Source organism: Periplaneta americana, chromosome 9 (assembly GCF_040183065.1).
Source record: "Periplaneta americana isolate PAMFEO1 chromosome 9, P.americana_PAMFEO1_priV1, whole genome shotgun sequence".
NCBI classification, from domain to species: Eukaryota; Metazoa; Arthropoda; class Insecta; order Blattodea; family Blattidae; genus Periplaneta; species Periplaneta americana.
In genome coordinates, this window is record NC_091125.1 from 67,921,593 (window position 1) to 67,936,942 (window position 15,350).

The 15,350-nt window shown below is 37.2% G+C and overlaps 1 protein-coding gene across 1 annotated transcript; it reads left to right on the plus strand.

Moving 5' to 3' along the window:
- The first annotated feature begins 1,462 nt into the window (after positions 1-1,462).
- LOC138706050 (hemolymph lipopolysaccharide-binding protein-like) lies at positions 1,463-14,868 on the plus strand. The gene is made up of 5 exons (XM_069834954.1): positions 1,463-1,602; positions 2,842-3,011; positions 4,077-4,191; positions 7,926-8,195; positions 13,629-14,868. Exons 2-5 carry the CDS (start codon positions 2,844-2,846, stop codon positions 13,799-13,801), a joined length of 726 nt encoding a protein of 241 aa, XP_069691055.1. The 5' UTR covers positions 1,463-1,602; positions 2,842-2,843; the 3' UTR covers positions 13,802-14,868.
- The last annotated feature ends 482 nt before the right edge of the window (positions 14,869-15,350 follow it).

Sequence of the window (15,350 nt, forward strand, 5' to 3'; positions counted from 1 at the left end):
TCAAGGATTCTCTTCAAATATTACATCATAATCTCTATTTCAATTAATCCACTTATATTATTTGCCTTCAACAATTAACTTTCTTTTTTCTTTAATGTACCACATCACATTATTTATACATGTTTATTGTATTCAGGACCCTTGTGGTCACTCAAATTCTTTGAGCTGATTTCTATAATTTAGAAATATAGGCATATATATAGGCCTATATATATGTTAAATGTTATGTTTTATTTAACGACGCTCGCAACTGCAGAGGTTATATCAGCGTCGCCGGATGTGCCGGAATTTTGTCCCGCAGGAGTTCTTTTACATGCCAGTAAATCTACTGACATGACCCTGTCACATTTAAGCACACTTAAATGCCATCGACCTGGCCCGGGATCGAACCCGCAACCTTGGGCATAGAAGGCCAGCGCTATACCAACTTGCCAACCAGGTCGACTATATATATATATATATATATATATATATATATATATATATATATAGGCCTACTTTTAGATTTCGAAAGCAAGAAGACTACGAGTATTTTAAAATTAATCAGTTCCATTAATTAATTTGACTATATAATTTTCATCTGGTGTGGTTAAAAATTATGTTCCTTATAAAATTACATGTAAATATTACACTCTTCAAACGTTATAAAATTATCCAGGAAACATTCAATTCGTCATTATTTTTAGTTTAAATGTATGTACGTTTGTTCAGATGTGACTCTTTCTTCAAGTACTCTATTCGAGATAAATGGCAGGATTTAGAAAATATTCGGCATTAATAGTTCTTACTTTGGGTACATTATTACTAGAATGACAATTATTTTTCTCTTCATATTTTTTTCCTATAAGTTTCATATATCATCGTGTAAACATGTTTATTTGAACCAGACGTCACATGCTTGCGATTGCTGAGGTTGCTGCATCATGATCTCAACAAAGCAGTTGCTTACCCAAACAGAAATAGCTCCAAATCCTAAACTGTAAGAGACGGACAAAAGAAAACGTCATTTATTTACGTATTTCACTTGCAATCCTATCCGATCAATCTTTTACGGTGTTGTCGCAAAGCAGTTGAAAGCTGCAAGTTTAGGAAAACTATTACATGTTTCTGGGTTATTGTTCAAACAATGTACATCTTTATTTTCGGAATAAATAATAGAGGTATTAAGTTATTAGCATTCAAAGGCGCAGTTGCGTCAATGTTACGAGAAAATCTGCCCGTTTCACCTTAGTGACCCTCGAATAATAATGCAATTCAACGTAATAAAAAACTTCCATGTGTGCAAGAGCATGCGTTACCGTACGACATCACTACAAAAACACACGGGATTTCCCCTTTTCCATGCGAAAATTAAACTCTGAAAATATTGACATTTTCTACAGTAGTGGTTTTTGAAAGTGTCTTCTTCATGTGCTTACAGTCTTGCAGCATGGCTATTACAGGAGCCAATCCTCGGGTAATCCCAGATCCAGACTGGTTGATACAGAACAGATGCCCAACTTTTTGCACTCCTGACAACTATTTAAGTACATGTGACAACGCAATGCAGAGGCCTGTGTGCAAGTTACAACACGCTACGGGGAGTGTCTCGCATCTCGTCCTGTAAGTAACGGTACCAATTTTGTGATTACAATAATTTTGTAACGCCATTCTTAAACTAGAAATACTTTTCTGAGCCATTGAGATAATAAATGACCATAATGGTGCAGTGTTGGAACGAATAGTCGTAAGGGAAACCGAAGCACTAAAAAAAAAAAAAAAACTTGCTTCATAGCATCTCTCTGGTTGTTTCACATATTCCAAAATCTAACATCACCTCATTTCGAGAGGTATTTTATAGTAATTAAATCATTCATACAGCTATACATATATACAGTACATACATAGGCATACACACATTACATGCACATGCACGCACACACATTATATACACACAAACATACACAAGTATACATACATACATAATACATATAAACATACAAAACATTTAGACTTAAATCTTTCATAGCTAGAAATATCTTGAATTTTATAGTTCTGAACTCCACAATACAGGAATCTCGCTTTGTGTCCATCCGTAGAATGCTAAAGTGTAAGACAAATGAAACCGATCCTGGAGGGCACACGTAGGAAAGGATTCATTCATTCATTCATAGTGTTCTGTCCATGGGCAAGTCTTTCACTGCAAACCCACCATTCTCTAGTCTTTCCTATTTTCTGCATTTCTCTGTCTCCGCATATGATCCATACATCTTAATGTCGTCTATCATCTGATATATTCTTCTGCCCCGAACTCTTCTCCCAGTCACCCACCATTCCTTCCAGCGCATCCTTCAGAAGGCAGTTTCTTCTCAACCAGTGACTCAGCTAATTCCTTTTCCTTTTCCTCATAAGTTTCAGCATCATTCTTTCTTCATCCACTATTTTCATCCCAGCTTCGTTTCTTATACTCTGTCCATTTCACACGCTCCATCCTTCTCCTTATTCACATTTCGAATGCTTCTAGTCGCTTCTCTTCACTTTGTCATAATGTCTATGTTTATGCCCCCATACAATGCTACACTCCACGCCAATCACTTCGCCAGTCTCTTCCTTAATTCTTTCTCCAGGGGTCCGCAGAAGATGCTCCTTTTTCTCTTAAAAGCTTTCTTTGCCATTGTTATTCTCCTTTAGACTTCCTGGCAGCAGCTCATGTTACTGCTTATAGTACACCCCACGTATTTGGAGCTGTCCACTTGCTCTACTGCCTCATTTAGAATTCGCAAGTTTATCTCTTTTACTTTTCTTGTACTTTTTGTGTATTTCGCACTGTTACGAAATAAAATCAGTTGTAACCGATTTCAGAAATGAAGATGGTCACCAGACAAATTTCCTCGTGGCACTTGTTAGTGGCGCTGTGCAGCGCGTTGGTGTGCAGGGCAGCGGTTCAAGAGTCGGCGCAATGCACGCGCTCGAACGGGGGCAAATTCACTCTCATCAGCCGCCGTAATGATACGGGCCACTGGATTGCAGAGGTGAATGTATTACATTTCCATGCAAATGGCACATACGAGTACAGTGGCTCACGTCAAAAATGTTACATCTTATACTAATAAGTAAAATTGGGAATTGTATCAATTTTCAGGCAACCGTGAAGTTGAGGTGTTCATGTTTTCCATCCTCTTTCTTGTATTGTTGTTTAGTCAACTGCGAAAACGGGTTTGAATCTCATAAGTGACACCAATTAGGCATCACTCATGAGACAACTAAGCCAGGAGATAATGCGAATATATTGGCCAGTTCCTCCTCTCTCCATGCATACATCGCTGACTAGATACATATTACACCAATCAGACATATCATCAAGTGAGATGTAGGACTACTGACTGATAATATACGTACATATCAGCCAGATCCTCAATCACAGGTATTTCTTATATTGTTCGCAGAATTTTGTTTTGAAATACAGTACTTACAATGTATTCATTGTCATTTTCGGTAGAAATGACCAAGCAAGGGAAGCACAGAGCAGCACTGAGGTTTAAATGCATACCTGGTTTTGTGGTGGAGAATCAGCGATCTTATATAAGAGGACAGAAGGAGTCAAGTCGTCTGTGACCTTTCATTCTTCTGTTGGAAATTGATTCAAAGTTCAAACACTAGATCGTAGATGCATATCTAAACAATGACATTAGAATGATGGAGCTATTGTAGACCAATTGTAATGTATCATCTTTTTCGAGAAGTTTATAATTACACAAACAAACAAAAATTCGAATAGTATCGATAATGTCATTCCATTATTAATTTTGCTTAATATATCGTATTTCTTATAAATAGATCTCATCTCTCACAAGTTATGATAGACTACGTATTTCCGGCCTTTTCTTTTCTAAATTCAAGTCTCCTCCTCAGTAATAGAGTACAATATGAAGTGAGGCAAGTAACCTACATCTTTTGAGCACATATAATCATTCGCAAGGTTCGTTGTGAGTACGCGAAAATCATAGGTACTGTACGTACGACTTAGATTTTATTCATCCCATTTTCCTTAAGTTAAATTAAACTGGTCTAACACAGTAATTTTTATTGTTTTCTAGGTACGTGTGGATCATAGTGCAGATGATGCTCGTGGTCCCTGGGAGATAGATGTGGAGCATAGTAGCATATTCTGTGGTGACTCGGAGACTATCAGTGTGCAAGCCATGATCACAGGTACGTTCACTTCAGTCAGCAAGTTTTTGACTAGTCTGTCTACTATCAACACTTAGGAATGTAGGCTAATAGTCTAGTTAATGTGACATTATCTGCAATTCATCTCACGGTAGGTTTCTCTTTATGTAAAGCGTCATCACAACATATTTGTCAGTAAATCCTGACGGGCTTGAACATATCGTCATTGTTCCTGCAATAACTTCTATGTGACATATTTACCGATTTTCAGATTTTTGCTCTATTAAATAACTTAAATAGTGATACAGCAAATAATAAAATCTCCTATATTATTATTTTAGGTTATTTTACGACACTTTATCAACAGCTTACGTTATTTAGCGTCTGAATGAGATGAAGGTGATAATGCCGGTGAAATGAGTCCGGGGTCCAGCACCGAAAGTTACCCAGCATTTGCTCATATTGGGTTGAGGGAAAACCACGGAAAAAAACCTCAACCAGGTAACTTGCCCCGACCGGGAATCGAACCCAGGCCACCTGGTTTCGCGGCCAGACGCGCTAACCGTTACTCCACAGGTGTGGACATATCTCCTATATGTAATTATATTTCTTTGTTTCAAAAATGTAAGAATTCACAGTCTCCTATGTACGGCTGCCATAGGATGAATAAATGTGTTTTTCCTTCCTACTGACAAATTTTATATTTTGCACATAGAAGTTGTTGCAGGAACAACGACGATATTTACAAATTGAAGAAAACTAGACGGCTTTCTCAATTATCACGTCTATAGGGAAAACGTAGTTATCGCAGTCGATCAAATATCTGGGATCAAGTTTAGATGATATCGTCGGTTTACATGCAAAACACATTAAGTAAAAAATATTACTTCTGAGAAAAAGTAGTTTTTCTTCTGACAAAACTAAATCCTTAAAATATATTTCTATAGTCGTGTCGCTGTTATTTCCGGTGTGACTCCTCCCCTTTGCTTACGTCTTAGGAAGTGAAGGCTCTATAAAGTCTAGGTAGGTAGTATCGTTCGCCATTTTTGTTCTTTGTTGCCGAGTTACCAGATGAGGAATCTATTTGCTTCACCGTTAAACATTATCATGTTGTAGCTCCTATGATAATAAATCAAACGCACTGTAATTGAGCAAATAATTGAACGGCAAATAACGTCCTCGTGTGATTTCTGCGAATGCCAACGAAAGAGCCAAAATGGCGGTATTTATCGAGCCATAGGAAATTCATTACATCATCAATAGCGAATGACAAGACTCACACGTTTAAATGTAGCCGACCTGCAACGTGATTGGCTGCCGGAAATAAGAGCGACGGGACTATAGTAAGTTGTTTCTCTTTATGTGTATTTCATTTTCTAATTCTCAGTGTACAGTAGTGGCAAAAAAAAAAAAAGAAAACGGAACGACGGCATAATCAAAGTCCCCAAAATGAGCCACTGCGCATGCCACGCCCGCATTCACAAGATAGCGAGTAATCTAATGAAATTGTTGTAGTTTAGACTGCCTTCGTAGCCCATTTCGAAAGCCATTAGAAAATAAGCTGGTAAAATTCATGTTCTGGGAATAATAAGTTAATTAAGTAGTAAAATATCGCTACAATCGAAAAGTATTGTGAATAAATTTGAATAAGGAAGAAAAAAAAGTTTCCTTCCCAGAACTACGAAAGTCTTAGTTACCAGTCTATCGTGCTCTGGAGCGAACAAGGCTCTGAAATCAGCTACAGGGATCGGTCTGGTTTTTTTGCCACTACTGTACTGACTTAATGTGTTTTGCTTGTAAACCGACGATATATTAACTTGAAAGCAACAGGTGGAAACAATGGTAACTAAGGCTCATTTTATAGGACAATATAGGTACAACGCACTGTGGTCCAAATAGCGAATTTAAGTGTACAAAATTCAGTTATTCAGCTCAAAGGAACACATCAGGAACTTATAACCCCCCTTTCTAAACACTTTGTTCCTTCAAAGTCCATGAAGGTAATCATTATCTCACAGCTCGTGTGGTCTTCACATCTGTTAGACATTGATACATTTACGAATTCACTCGCTGCGGCAGTCAGATTTCTAGGGTTAAGGGTTAGGGGGAAGACCAACGAGTTAGAAAGAGAAAGATATAGAGTGGTCATTGCGCCGCCATGTTTGAAGAAAATTGAACGAACGTCGGTAATGAACTTATGCGCCCAAAACAAAGTGGGCGTGGTGATAACTGACATTAGAATCGTCAGCTGTCTTAATTTCGTTTGCATAAATCAGTTAAACTGAAGTGGAAAAACCTAGTATTTCGTCAAATACGTGCTAGGAACTTAATCTAAACTTATGTACGCTAAATTTAAAACACTTGAGCTATTCCTAGAAGGAATGCTTAAAAGAATAACCTAAGCAAAATTGTCATGCAGTATGACAAGAAGTCCTAGCAAATATACTGAAGAAAATGTTAATATTCCTAGGTTCTTTTAAATGCGACCTGCAAGATTGCCTATAAAATGAACGAGTATGATTCGGATGATTTTATTAAATTGTTTTCCCAGTCTCTACACGTTGCATTATTATTTACTATACCATAAGATATAGAATGAAAATAGGCCCTATCTGTAGTAAACAACCTTTACCTCCAAGCTTGTAACGTGGGTGAAACATGACAAAACTCGCTTTCAGTTTTTTTTGTTACAGTAAAGTATAATTATTATCGAAGTGTGAACGTGAAGCCAACAGCCGGCTGGTCTGTCTGAGCCTTTCAAGGCCTGTGGCACCACAGATAATTATTAGTGTATAATTGAGCACCCACGTACTATAATGGGGTAAGTAGTTACGAAAATATATATTCATACTTACCCCATTATTGCACGTGGGTGCTCAATTATGTTCTTTCATGTCCTTCCAGTCAAAATACTAACAACAATACGACCTACCCCAGAGTTTTGCGTTATTTTGGATGCGAGTGTCGAAATACAATTTTAATATTTGATTGCTATTACTAGGTTTGAAACGGAATTGTAGCGGTTTTATCCGTATTTAGTTTAACTTTATTACTAGTGAACCATTTATTTGATTAATCGTTTGTCTTCGAAATAGGCCTACTTCTTATAAGCTACAGCTCATCGTCTTCTTGTATAAGCAGTGAGGACAGAAGGTGCAGAAATAAAGGATGCCGGTGTCGAAATACAGTTTTAATATTGTATTGCTATTTGTTTTTCACTGGGTCTGAAACGGAATTGTATTGATTTTATCCGTATCTAGTTTAAGTACATTACCAGTGAACCATTTATTTTGTTTATGCCGGGCGTTGTTACACATTTATGCATGAAAAAAAATGCTGCTAATTAACAAAACTATGGACTTAACTTCATAAAATTTACATGAAATATGATATATCAGTTGTCTTTTTTCTTTTGACATTGCAGTTATATGCAGCACACACAACAGGCATGTTTTTTCTTCGTTTATTTGTGCTTCTTACCTCCGTTATACAACATTGTAAGCAGACGAATTTTTACAAAGGTGGGCGCTTAGCTCAGATCTGCCGTGTTTCGCGGTGGCACCGCAAAGAGCGCTGTACAGGATAACATGACCACTCTATAGTCTTCTCTTTCTAACTCGTTGGGGAAGACTGTATTGAGAGTGTTGGTAGGTCTATGCATATTTTATTTTTGTGAAATGAAGGGACTATTTAAAGATGTTCCATAAACACTGCATTACAATTAATATTTGGTGTATGTTTTTAATGACTAAAATTGACATGTTTAAATATCACAGCGCCGCCTAAGCGCGTCACAGAAGGTTATGAGCTGTTCCCGGCGGTGGGCTACTATAAGTTCCATACAGAGGGGCTCACCTGGAGGGAGGCAGTGAAAGCATGCTCCCGGGAAGGCGCCCATCTCGCGATCATCAACTCGGAGACGGAGTCCAGTGTGCTGCAGAGCTTGTTCGCCCGCCACCCCAAACTCAACAATGTCAGCGACCAGAATCACGCCTTCCTCGGCTACCACGACCTGCACAAAGAAGGCACCTTCCTCACTGTATTTGGTAACTATGTGTCACAAATAGTACGAAACATTAATTCTCTCGCTACTATAAACATACAAATTCATAACCTTAATAAAAATTAACCCACTCACGACCAATAAATGTCTTAAATTACGGAACCTTAGATAAAATAAATGTGTAGAAAATTGCCTATACCGCTAAATAAAAACAAAAATCATGACTGAACCAGGCCTGGGCACTAATAACTCAATCGAATCACTCCACCTTTCCCGGCTGAGACAGCCCCTATTCCAGTAGACAGGAATGTTGTGACGGATTGTATAGCTTTTACGAACTTTTCACTCTCGTTGGTCGCCTGAAATCCACCACTGATGCACAGTGTTTTACACTGTTTGTTTATAAGGCGGTGTAAGCGAAAAGGACATCGGCGAAGGCTTCTGATTCCCTTTTACTTCCCTGTTGCGCCCAGAGCTGGACTAAACCATTCGCAAAAATTATTTAATAAACACTAACGGGTTAGAAAGATTAAAAATATGAAACATTCAAATAAAACAAATTAACACTGCTATATTGTACAATGACCGAAACTTTGCCTGGGTGAATACCCTTCTCGAATTAATGGACCAAATCTATGAGTATGCTACCTCAAAGGACCGGACAACAGGTGTCTGTTCTCACCTTCTGAAAAGCACGTATTATGAAAAAGTAAAATATATTTTACTTATTAACGATGGTCTTAAACTGCTTAAGTTTGTACATATAAGATGATGAATCACTGACGTCGGTAAGTTTTCTCTTATGGCAAAAGAAACATTTCAAAAGCAGTTTCAAATAATTTCTAAATCTCTCGAAGTTATATTTACAATAGAACATATTCTTTACATTACCTGCGTAACTTTCATTTTACTAATAATGTTCAAATAAAGTTTTTCATCATTCGCAGGCGTTCTCTAAGTTTTTTTTATTCTTATCTTGAAAGATAAAAGCATCTCGTCCATTATGTTGATACATAGTCTATAGACACACCTTTTCCGTGTAGTGTTCGCAATATTTGAACATTACTGGCACGCTACTGTGGAAATAGCAACAAGTAAGTCAATTTATACGAAAATAAAAAGTCAAGGAAATAAAATATTCTGATCATAAAAATAAATGTAATGTATGAATACACATTTAAAGCTTCAATATCTTTAGGGCTGTAAGTGCACTCATTAAATACAAATTACAACGAATGATCTAAAGAAAATGTTTAAACTACAGTATTAGGTGTGCAAATACTATATGTATGTATGTATTTATTCACACTGCAATGGGTATATACCCGGTGGCAGTGGTAACTAATTACACTCAATAATGACAATAACAAAATTATTAATTAAAAATACAATTAATGATAATACTAATAATTAATACTAATAATAATAATAATAATAACAACAGAGAATATACTAAATTAAATGAAACGATCACTTAAAATAACATTTGAAATATTCTAATTTGTATCTTAAAACTAAGATCGAACTAAAACCCACGAGTATATGTTCATATCTGCACAAGTACCTTTCAACATTACACTCATTTCGCTGTCAACTCACTCACTGCACTGGAACTACGACACATTTCACTGATTCTATCCTGATTTCACTAACACTTCAAAAACATTTCACTGTTCAAATACTTTGCACTGCCACTATAACCTATAAAGCTTCACTGACAGGAACACGTTTCACTTGCACAGCACACTTCACTAACACGACATACTTCTTCACTGATACAACACACTTCACTGACACAACATAATTCTTCACTGATACAACACTTCAATAACAACATATCATTTACACCCTTTAAGTACTGTGTATAATTACCGTCTATTAGTAAGGTCCTTAAGCCTATTTTTAAATGCATTTTTGGTTGTTGGTAAAGCCTTTAGTAAGTCTGCAGGTAAAGCATTCCAGTCCCTGATAGTACGATTGAGAAAAGAAAACTTTCCAGTGTCCGTCCTCTGCCTTCTTTCCCTCAATTTATATGAGTGGTCGTTCCTTGAAGAGTAATTTGGCGGCTGCAACCTATTTTTTATTTCTCTCCAGGCAGGCTCACCTCTGTATGTTTTGAACAGTGCGCATAATCGAATTCGCGTTCTCCTGTCCGTGAGTGTGTCCCATTTTAATGGTGAATTTTTCCGACAACACTTAAGAGCCCGTTTTTGAATCTTTTCCAGTGTCTTAATATGTTCTAATCTGTAAGGATCCCAACATGCTGCACCATATTCCATTACTGGACGTACTAGTGATTTATACGCAATCTCTTTGGATTTATCAGAACCTTTTCTTAGCACCCTCATCACAAAGTGTAACGCTCTCCATGCTTTTCCCGCTGTATGTGTAACGTGTTCCCCCCAACCGAGATCGCTGCTAAATGTTATTCCGAGGTATTTACATTTGTTAACTTCCGGAATGGTTTCACCCCCTAACGTATACGATGCGACTATTTTATTTCTTTTCCTTGTAAAGCTGATGGCTTTGCTCTTTAGAGAATTTATTTTCATTTTGTTGGCTATTGCCCAATCATTTATTCTATTGAGGTCATTCTGGAGAAGAGTAGTATCTTCATGACTTTTTATTTCCCTGTATAACATACAATCATCCGCGAATAAGCGAACCCTAGACAAGATATTAACTGGCAGATCATTTACAAAAGCCAAGAATAGAAGATGCCCCAAGACACTCCCCTGCGGGACCCCGGAAGTAATTTCAATTGGGTTCGATAATTCCTCCCCTACCCGTACTCTCTGAGTGCGACAAGTTAAAAATTCCTTGATCCACTGGAACACTCTGAAGTCAATCCCCGTTGATTGTAGTTTAACCAACAATACTGTATCTACTTCCGAGACAAAAAATATACGAATGGTTCAAGCACAAATCCGTGTGAAAACACACGGAGCAGACCCCAGTTTGTTCACGATCATAATGATAATGATGATGATGATGATGTGGTGGTGGTGCTGGTGGTAAAATATATTTTAAAATTGTGAATTAAAATAATAAATCGACTTTCTTAAAAATGTTCATCACAAACGATGAGCGTCATTATTATTGTGTGTTAGCTTTACACATTATTTAAATTTACACATTCATATGTAAAAGTTGAAGATACCATCATAAGCAGTTTTTTTTTCAAGTTTTTGCTATCCTAAAACCTTCTGTGTTCGCAAAAAGTTATGTGAATCAGTATTCTTTGCCATATTGAGAAATATCTAGGTACAGTATTAACGAAAAGAAATAAGCTTATGAATCAGTAAAAATGATTCTCAAACATAACCAAAAACGTTCGTACCATTTAACATACCTATATATTTATCTTATGTAATCGAATAAAATTTAGGTATGAATATACGAGTGATTTGAAGTAATTGAGGACTGGACATAAAAAGGTTGCAAGAGTCAAAGAGAAAACCGCTAGAAAACGGGGCTAGTAATGTAATATCATAAACTTTGCATATTTATCGGAGAAGATATATTTTAAATAAAACTGCAATGTAACTTATCCTCCTTTCTCACTGGATGGAGCCACAGACAGACTCTTTTTTTTGGGGGGGGTTGGGAACTAATTTCCAAAGATAATGGCATTTATAGCCTTTTTATATCCAGTCTTCGATTACCTATTTCGAATTAATTTCTTCTGGTAAAATCATATCCGAGTAACATCATGGAAATTTATCACGATTTGCATGGCCGCTAATTCGTTGTTTTGATGTAAAATACGTCTTTTCCCACACCGAGTATGGGCACCCGCTCCCGTATCGTTCAAACAAAAAATGGCAAAATTTCATATGCTTACTGTAACAAGACTATGAACCACAGTCGAATGATAATGTTAGTAGTTAGGCCATGAACCAACGTAATTTGTATGACCATGCCCAATGACGTCATCTCCATGCTCTACTGGCATGAAGGCGCCAAAGTTGCGCATAAAATCAGCCGAGCCGCACGGCCTAATATCACAGTCTAGTACATACAGTCACGAAGCTTGAGTTATGAGGGTGCTATAGCTAGACCACTTAGAAAAGGCAGCTATGGCGGAAATCTAAATCATTTCCTTCTCCCACACTCGCTGCGTGTTCCCCTCTGTGCATTCCCCGACATCGATCACCAATCAGAATCTATGTCTTAACCGAACTTGGCAGTACTAGGCCGCTATTATCGGGACTCTCATTGGATTGCGTTGTTTACTTCCGCTTCAACCGTACACTTCTGGTCAAAATATCTGTCCTCCATTTTCCGCACATGCTCACATAATTTCCTCTATTTTTCGGGGGAACATTCATCCTTGAGTTCATGATCAAACAATATTACTCACGTAAAGACATGTCAATATTCTGATTATAACTTAAACACACAACACTATTACTAGTATTCATTCATTTATTTTATACTACCACTTCACTTCACTTTGACGCGGCTGTACTCCCTACGAACTCAGCGTTCGCCATGAACAAGAACTGTGGGAGGGGAGGTTAGCGCATGCGCATTACAACTGCATTTACAAAGTGGTATCCCTATAGGAACAATAGACTGTCGGTACTATTTCGCATTGTCTGTAATGAGGCGATAGTAGCGATCCTAGTGGTTAGCAACTATCTATGGATGCATATTTATTATGTATTGAGCTTCGTGTCTGTATGTACTAGTCTGTGGTAATATCTCTGCATCGAGGACAGGTACAGACTTATGCAACCTCTCGTTTGATTTTCAATCGCGAGTTATGCAATATTAAAGTGATAATAGACACGCATGATACACTCTGAGTGAACCATAGTGAATAATTTGTTGTAACCTGGAATTAATTTCGGAATTTCGCTTCGTATGAAGAGAATATACTGTAATGCATTGCGTGCCCTTCATTCATTTCTTCTATTGTCATAAACCCGTACCTTCCATTTGTAAACTGAAACAAAAAATAAAACTTTCAAATTAACATAACTATAGTTTTATTTCCGAAACGTGATGTATTCTATGTGCCGGTGTAAACCTACCCTGATAGAGCACAAATTTTGTTTCATCCCTACAAGAAATTGATCTTAATAAATGTATTCCAATTTAATATCTTTTCCTACAAAAATATCCTGTTTTAAATAAGTTATTTTCCTTAAACTTTTGTTTATTTAGGCTATAAGCTCCTTCCATTATTTTTTATTTGCATACTTTTGTTTATTTTCTGTTCGCGTTTTTGTTTCTTTATTTTCTTTCTTAATTAATGTCTTTTTCGTTCTGTTATCAATCTATAGATACATTATTTATTTCCTAGTTTTTTTCCTTCCCTTCTTCTCTTTATTATTTACTATTTCCTCTCTTCTTTCCCTTCTCATTTTTTTCTAGCTGCACACTTCTAGTTCTCTCAATCTTGTTATCAATCTTCTTCTTTCTTATTTCAAGTTCGGATAGTTTTACTGGTTACGCATTGTTTTGGTAGGGAACGCTCTCAACACAACTGGATTTCTGCGGTGGTCCGACTCAACGCAGCCTAATAACGCGAAATCGGGACCTGACCCGGACTCGGACTGCGGAGGAATACACAGAAATGGAGGCCTCAATGACTTGCCGTGCAACTGGAAGGTGTCCTTCTTCTGCGAACAACCACTCTAATGTCATCAGTATCTTTTGTAATCGCACGCTTAAGAAATATTGCTTATATTTTTTACTCATTTTTTTATGAATAAGATCGATCAGTAATGGTATTTCTGTCACAGAAAATTCCTGCATCTGTCGTTGATAGGATTAGTACATACTAGATGACTTTGTGCATCTGTTTATTTTCATCACGACACTGTTAAATGGAAAATTATAGAATAATGTAAGAGAAAATCTGCTCCTACACCGTTTTTGCCTCTACAGTACATTTGGATCCGTTGGAATTTGAGCTTGAAGAGTCAGCGCACTATACTTGTTTTTTTGAAAGATGGACATGACAGGAGCGTTGAGATCGGTAAAACAACTCAATGTCACATAGCGTGGTAGGCCTGTTGCTATGGTAACAACGATTGAGCTGCCAAACTTACAGTTCCCATGTGGCGAGTGCTTAATAGCTCTCTTGGCGACATTTATTGTGCACACAATGTTAGCATTGGTACGTTTCGTCTTTGATTCTCTGTCGATTTTTGTATTGTTTTCTTATCTTCGCGTCAATTGTCAATGAATGTTTTAATATCAGCCATCTTAACGACAATTGCTAGCTTCCATCAGCTGGCAGCGTGGTAGTCTATATTGGCAACATGGCACTGTAGTTCCAAGCTCTGCCGCTTAACTGTCATGTCCCATCTTTCAAAAAAACAAGTATAGCACTTCTACTAATGGTGCACGCCCTCTCTTAAATTCGAACCCGGACTTGTCATGTCTTGTCATATAGTTGTCCTGTGTTGTCTCAGCGATGGTTTTGTGCCGTCTGTTCACACGACCACAGAGACCAGCAATGTGTGCCTGTCTAGTGTTGATCAAAAGATATACCTCCTTTACATCGCACTGGATTGATAGTCGATACGAAAGGTGGAGGTAAAGCATAATAAACTAAGAAAGAACTGTGTAAGTTAATTGATTTCAGTGTCCTAGTTTTAACACTTTGTAATTTTAAAGCTACGTCGATTCTTATCACTTCTTGTTGTAAATATAGCGATTGTATAGACAAGTAGACTTAAATAAAGAGTTTATATACACAAGTGTATAAATTAATTTGATTATCCACTATGTACAGCTGTCAAAAAAAAAGTGGCCGCACTCGTGAACAGCGAATATTTTCAAAGTCCACTTCGGGTCGCGGCGATGTTACACGCTGCTTGTGCTTGTACAAGCAGTTCCGGAACTATGAAAAGTGTTCCATATCTGCGCCTCGTAGATCAGCGGTAGAGTGCTTGTTTAATGATTCAAAGGTCGTGGGTTCGGGCCTTCTTCAAGTTTCCTTTATATTTTTTAATCGTTCTTTAGCGATGTAAATGATATTCAAATTATCATTTATATCCAGTTATCGTTCTTTATGGATATCACGTTTTTTATATTTTGTTATCGTTCTTTAGAGATATGAATAAAATTCAGGTCATCATTTGTATTCTGTTATCGTATTATAACGATATGAATAATAATTATTATTGTATCTCCAATGGGGGTTAGCCCTATTTTACATATGTATGTTAGGGCTATAGTT

Excerpts from the sequence above, each read along its gene's own strand:
- LOC138706050 (XM_069834954.1), top strand. The coding sequence starts at position 2,844 with ATGAAGATGGTCACCAGACAAATTTCCTCGTGGCACTTGTTAGTGGCG. Across the intron at positions 4,192-7,925 it reads TGTGCAAGCCATGATCACAG|CGCCGCCTAAGCGCGTCACA; the intron begins GTACGTTCACTT and ends TAAATATCACAG. Across the intron at positions 8,196-13,628 it reads CACCTTCCTCACTGTATTTG|GGAACGCTCTCAACACAACT; the intron begins GTAACTATGTGT and ends TTGTTTTGGTAG.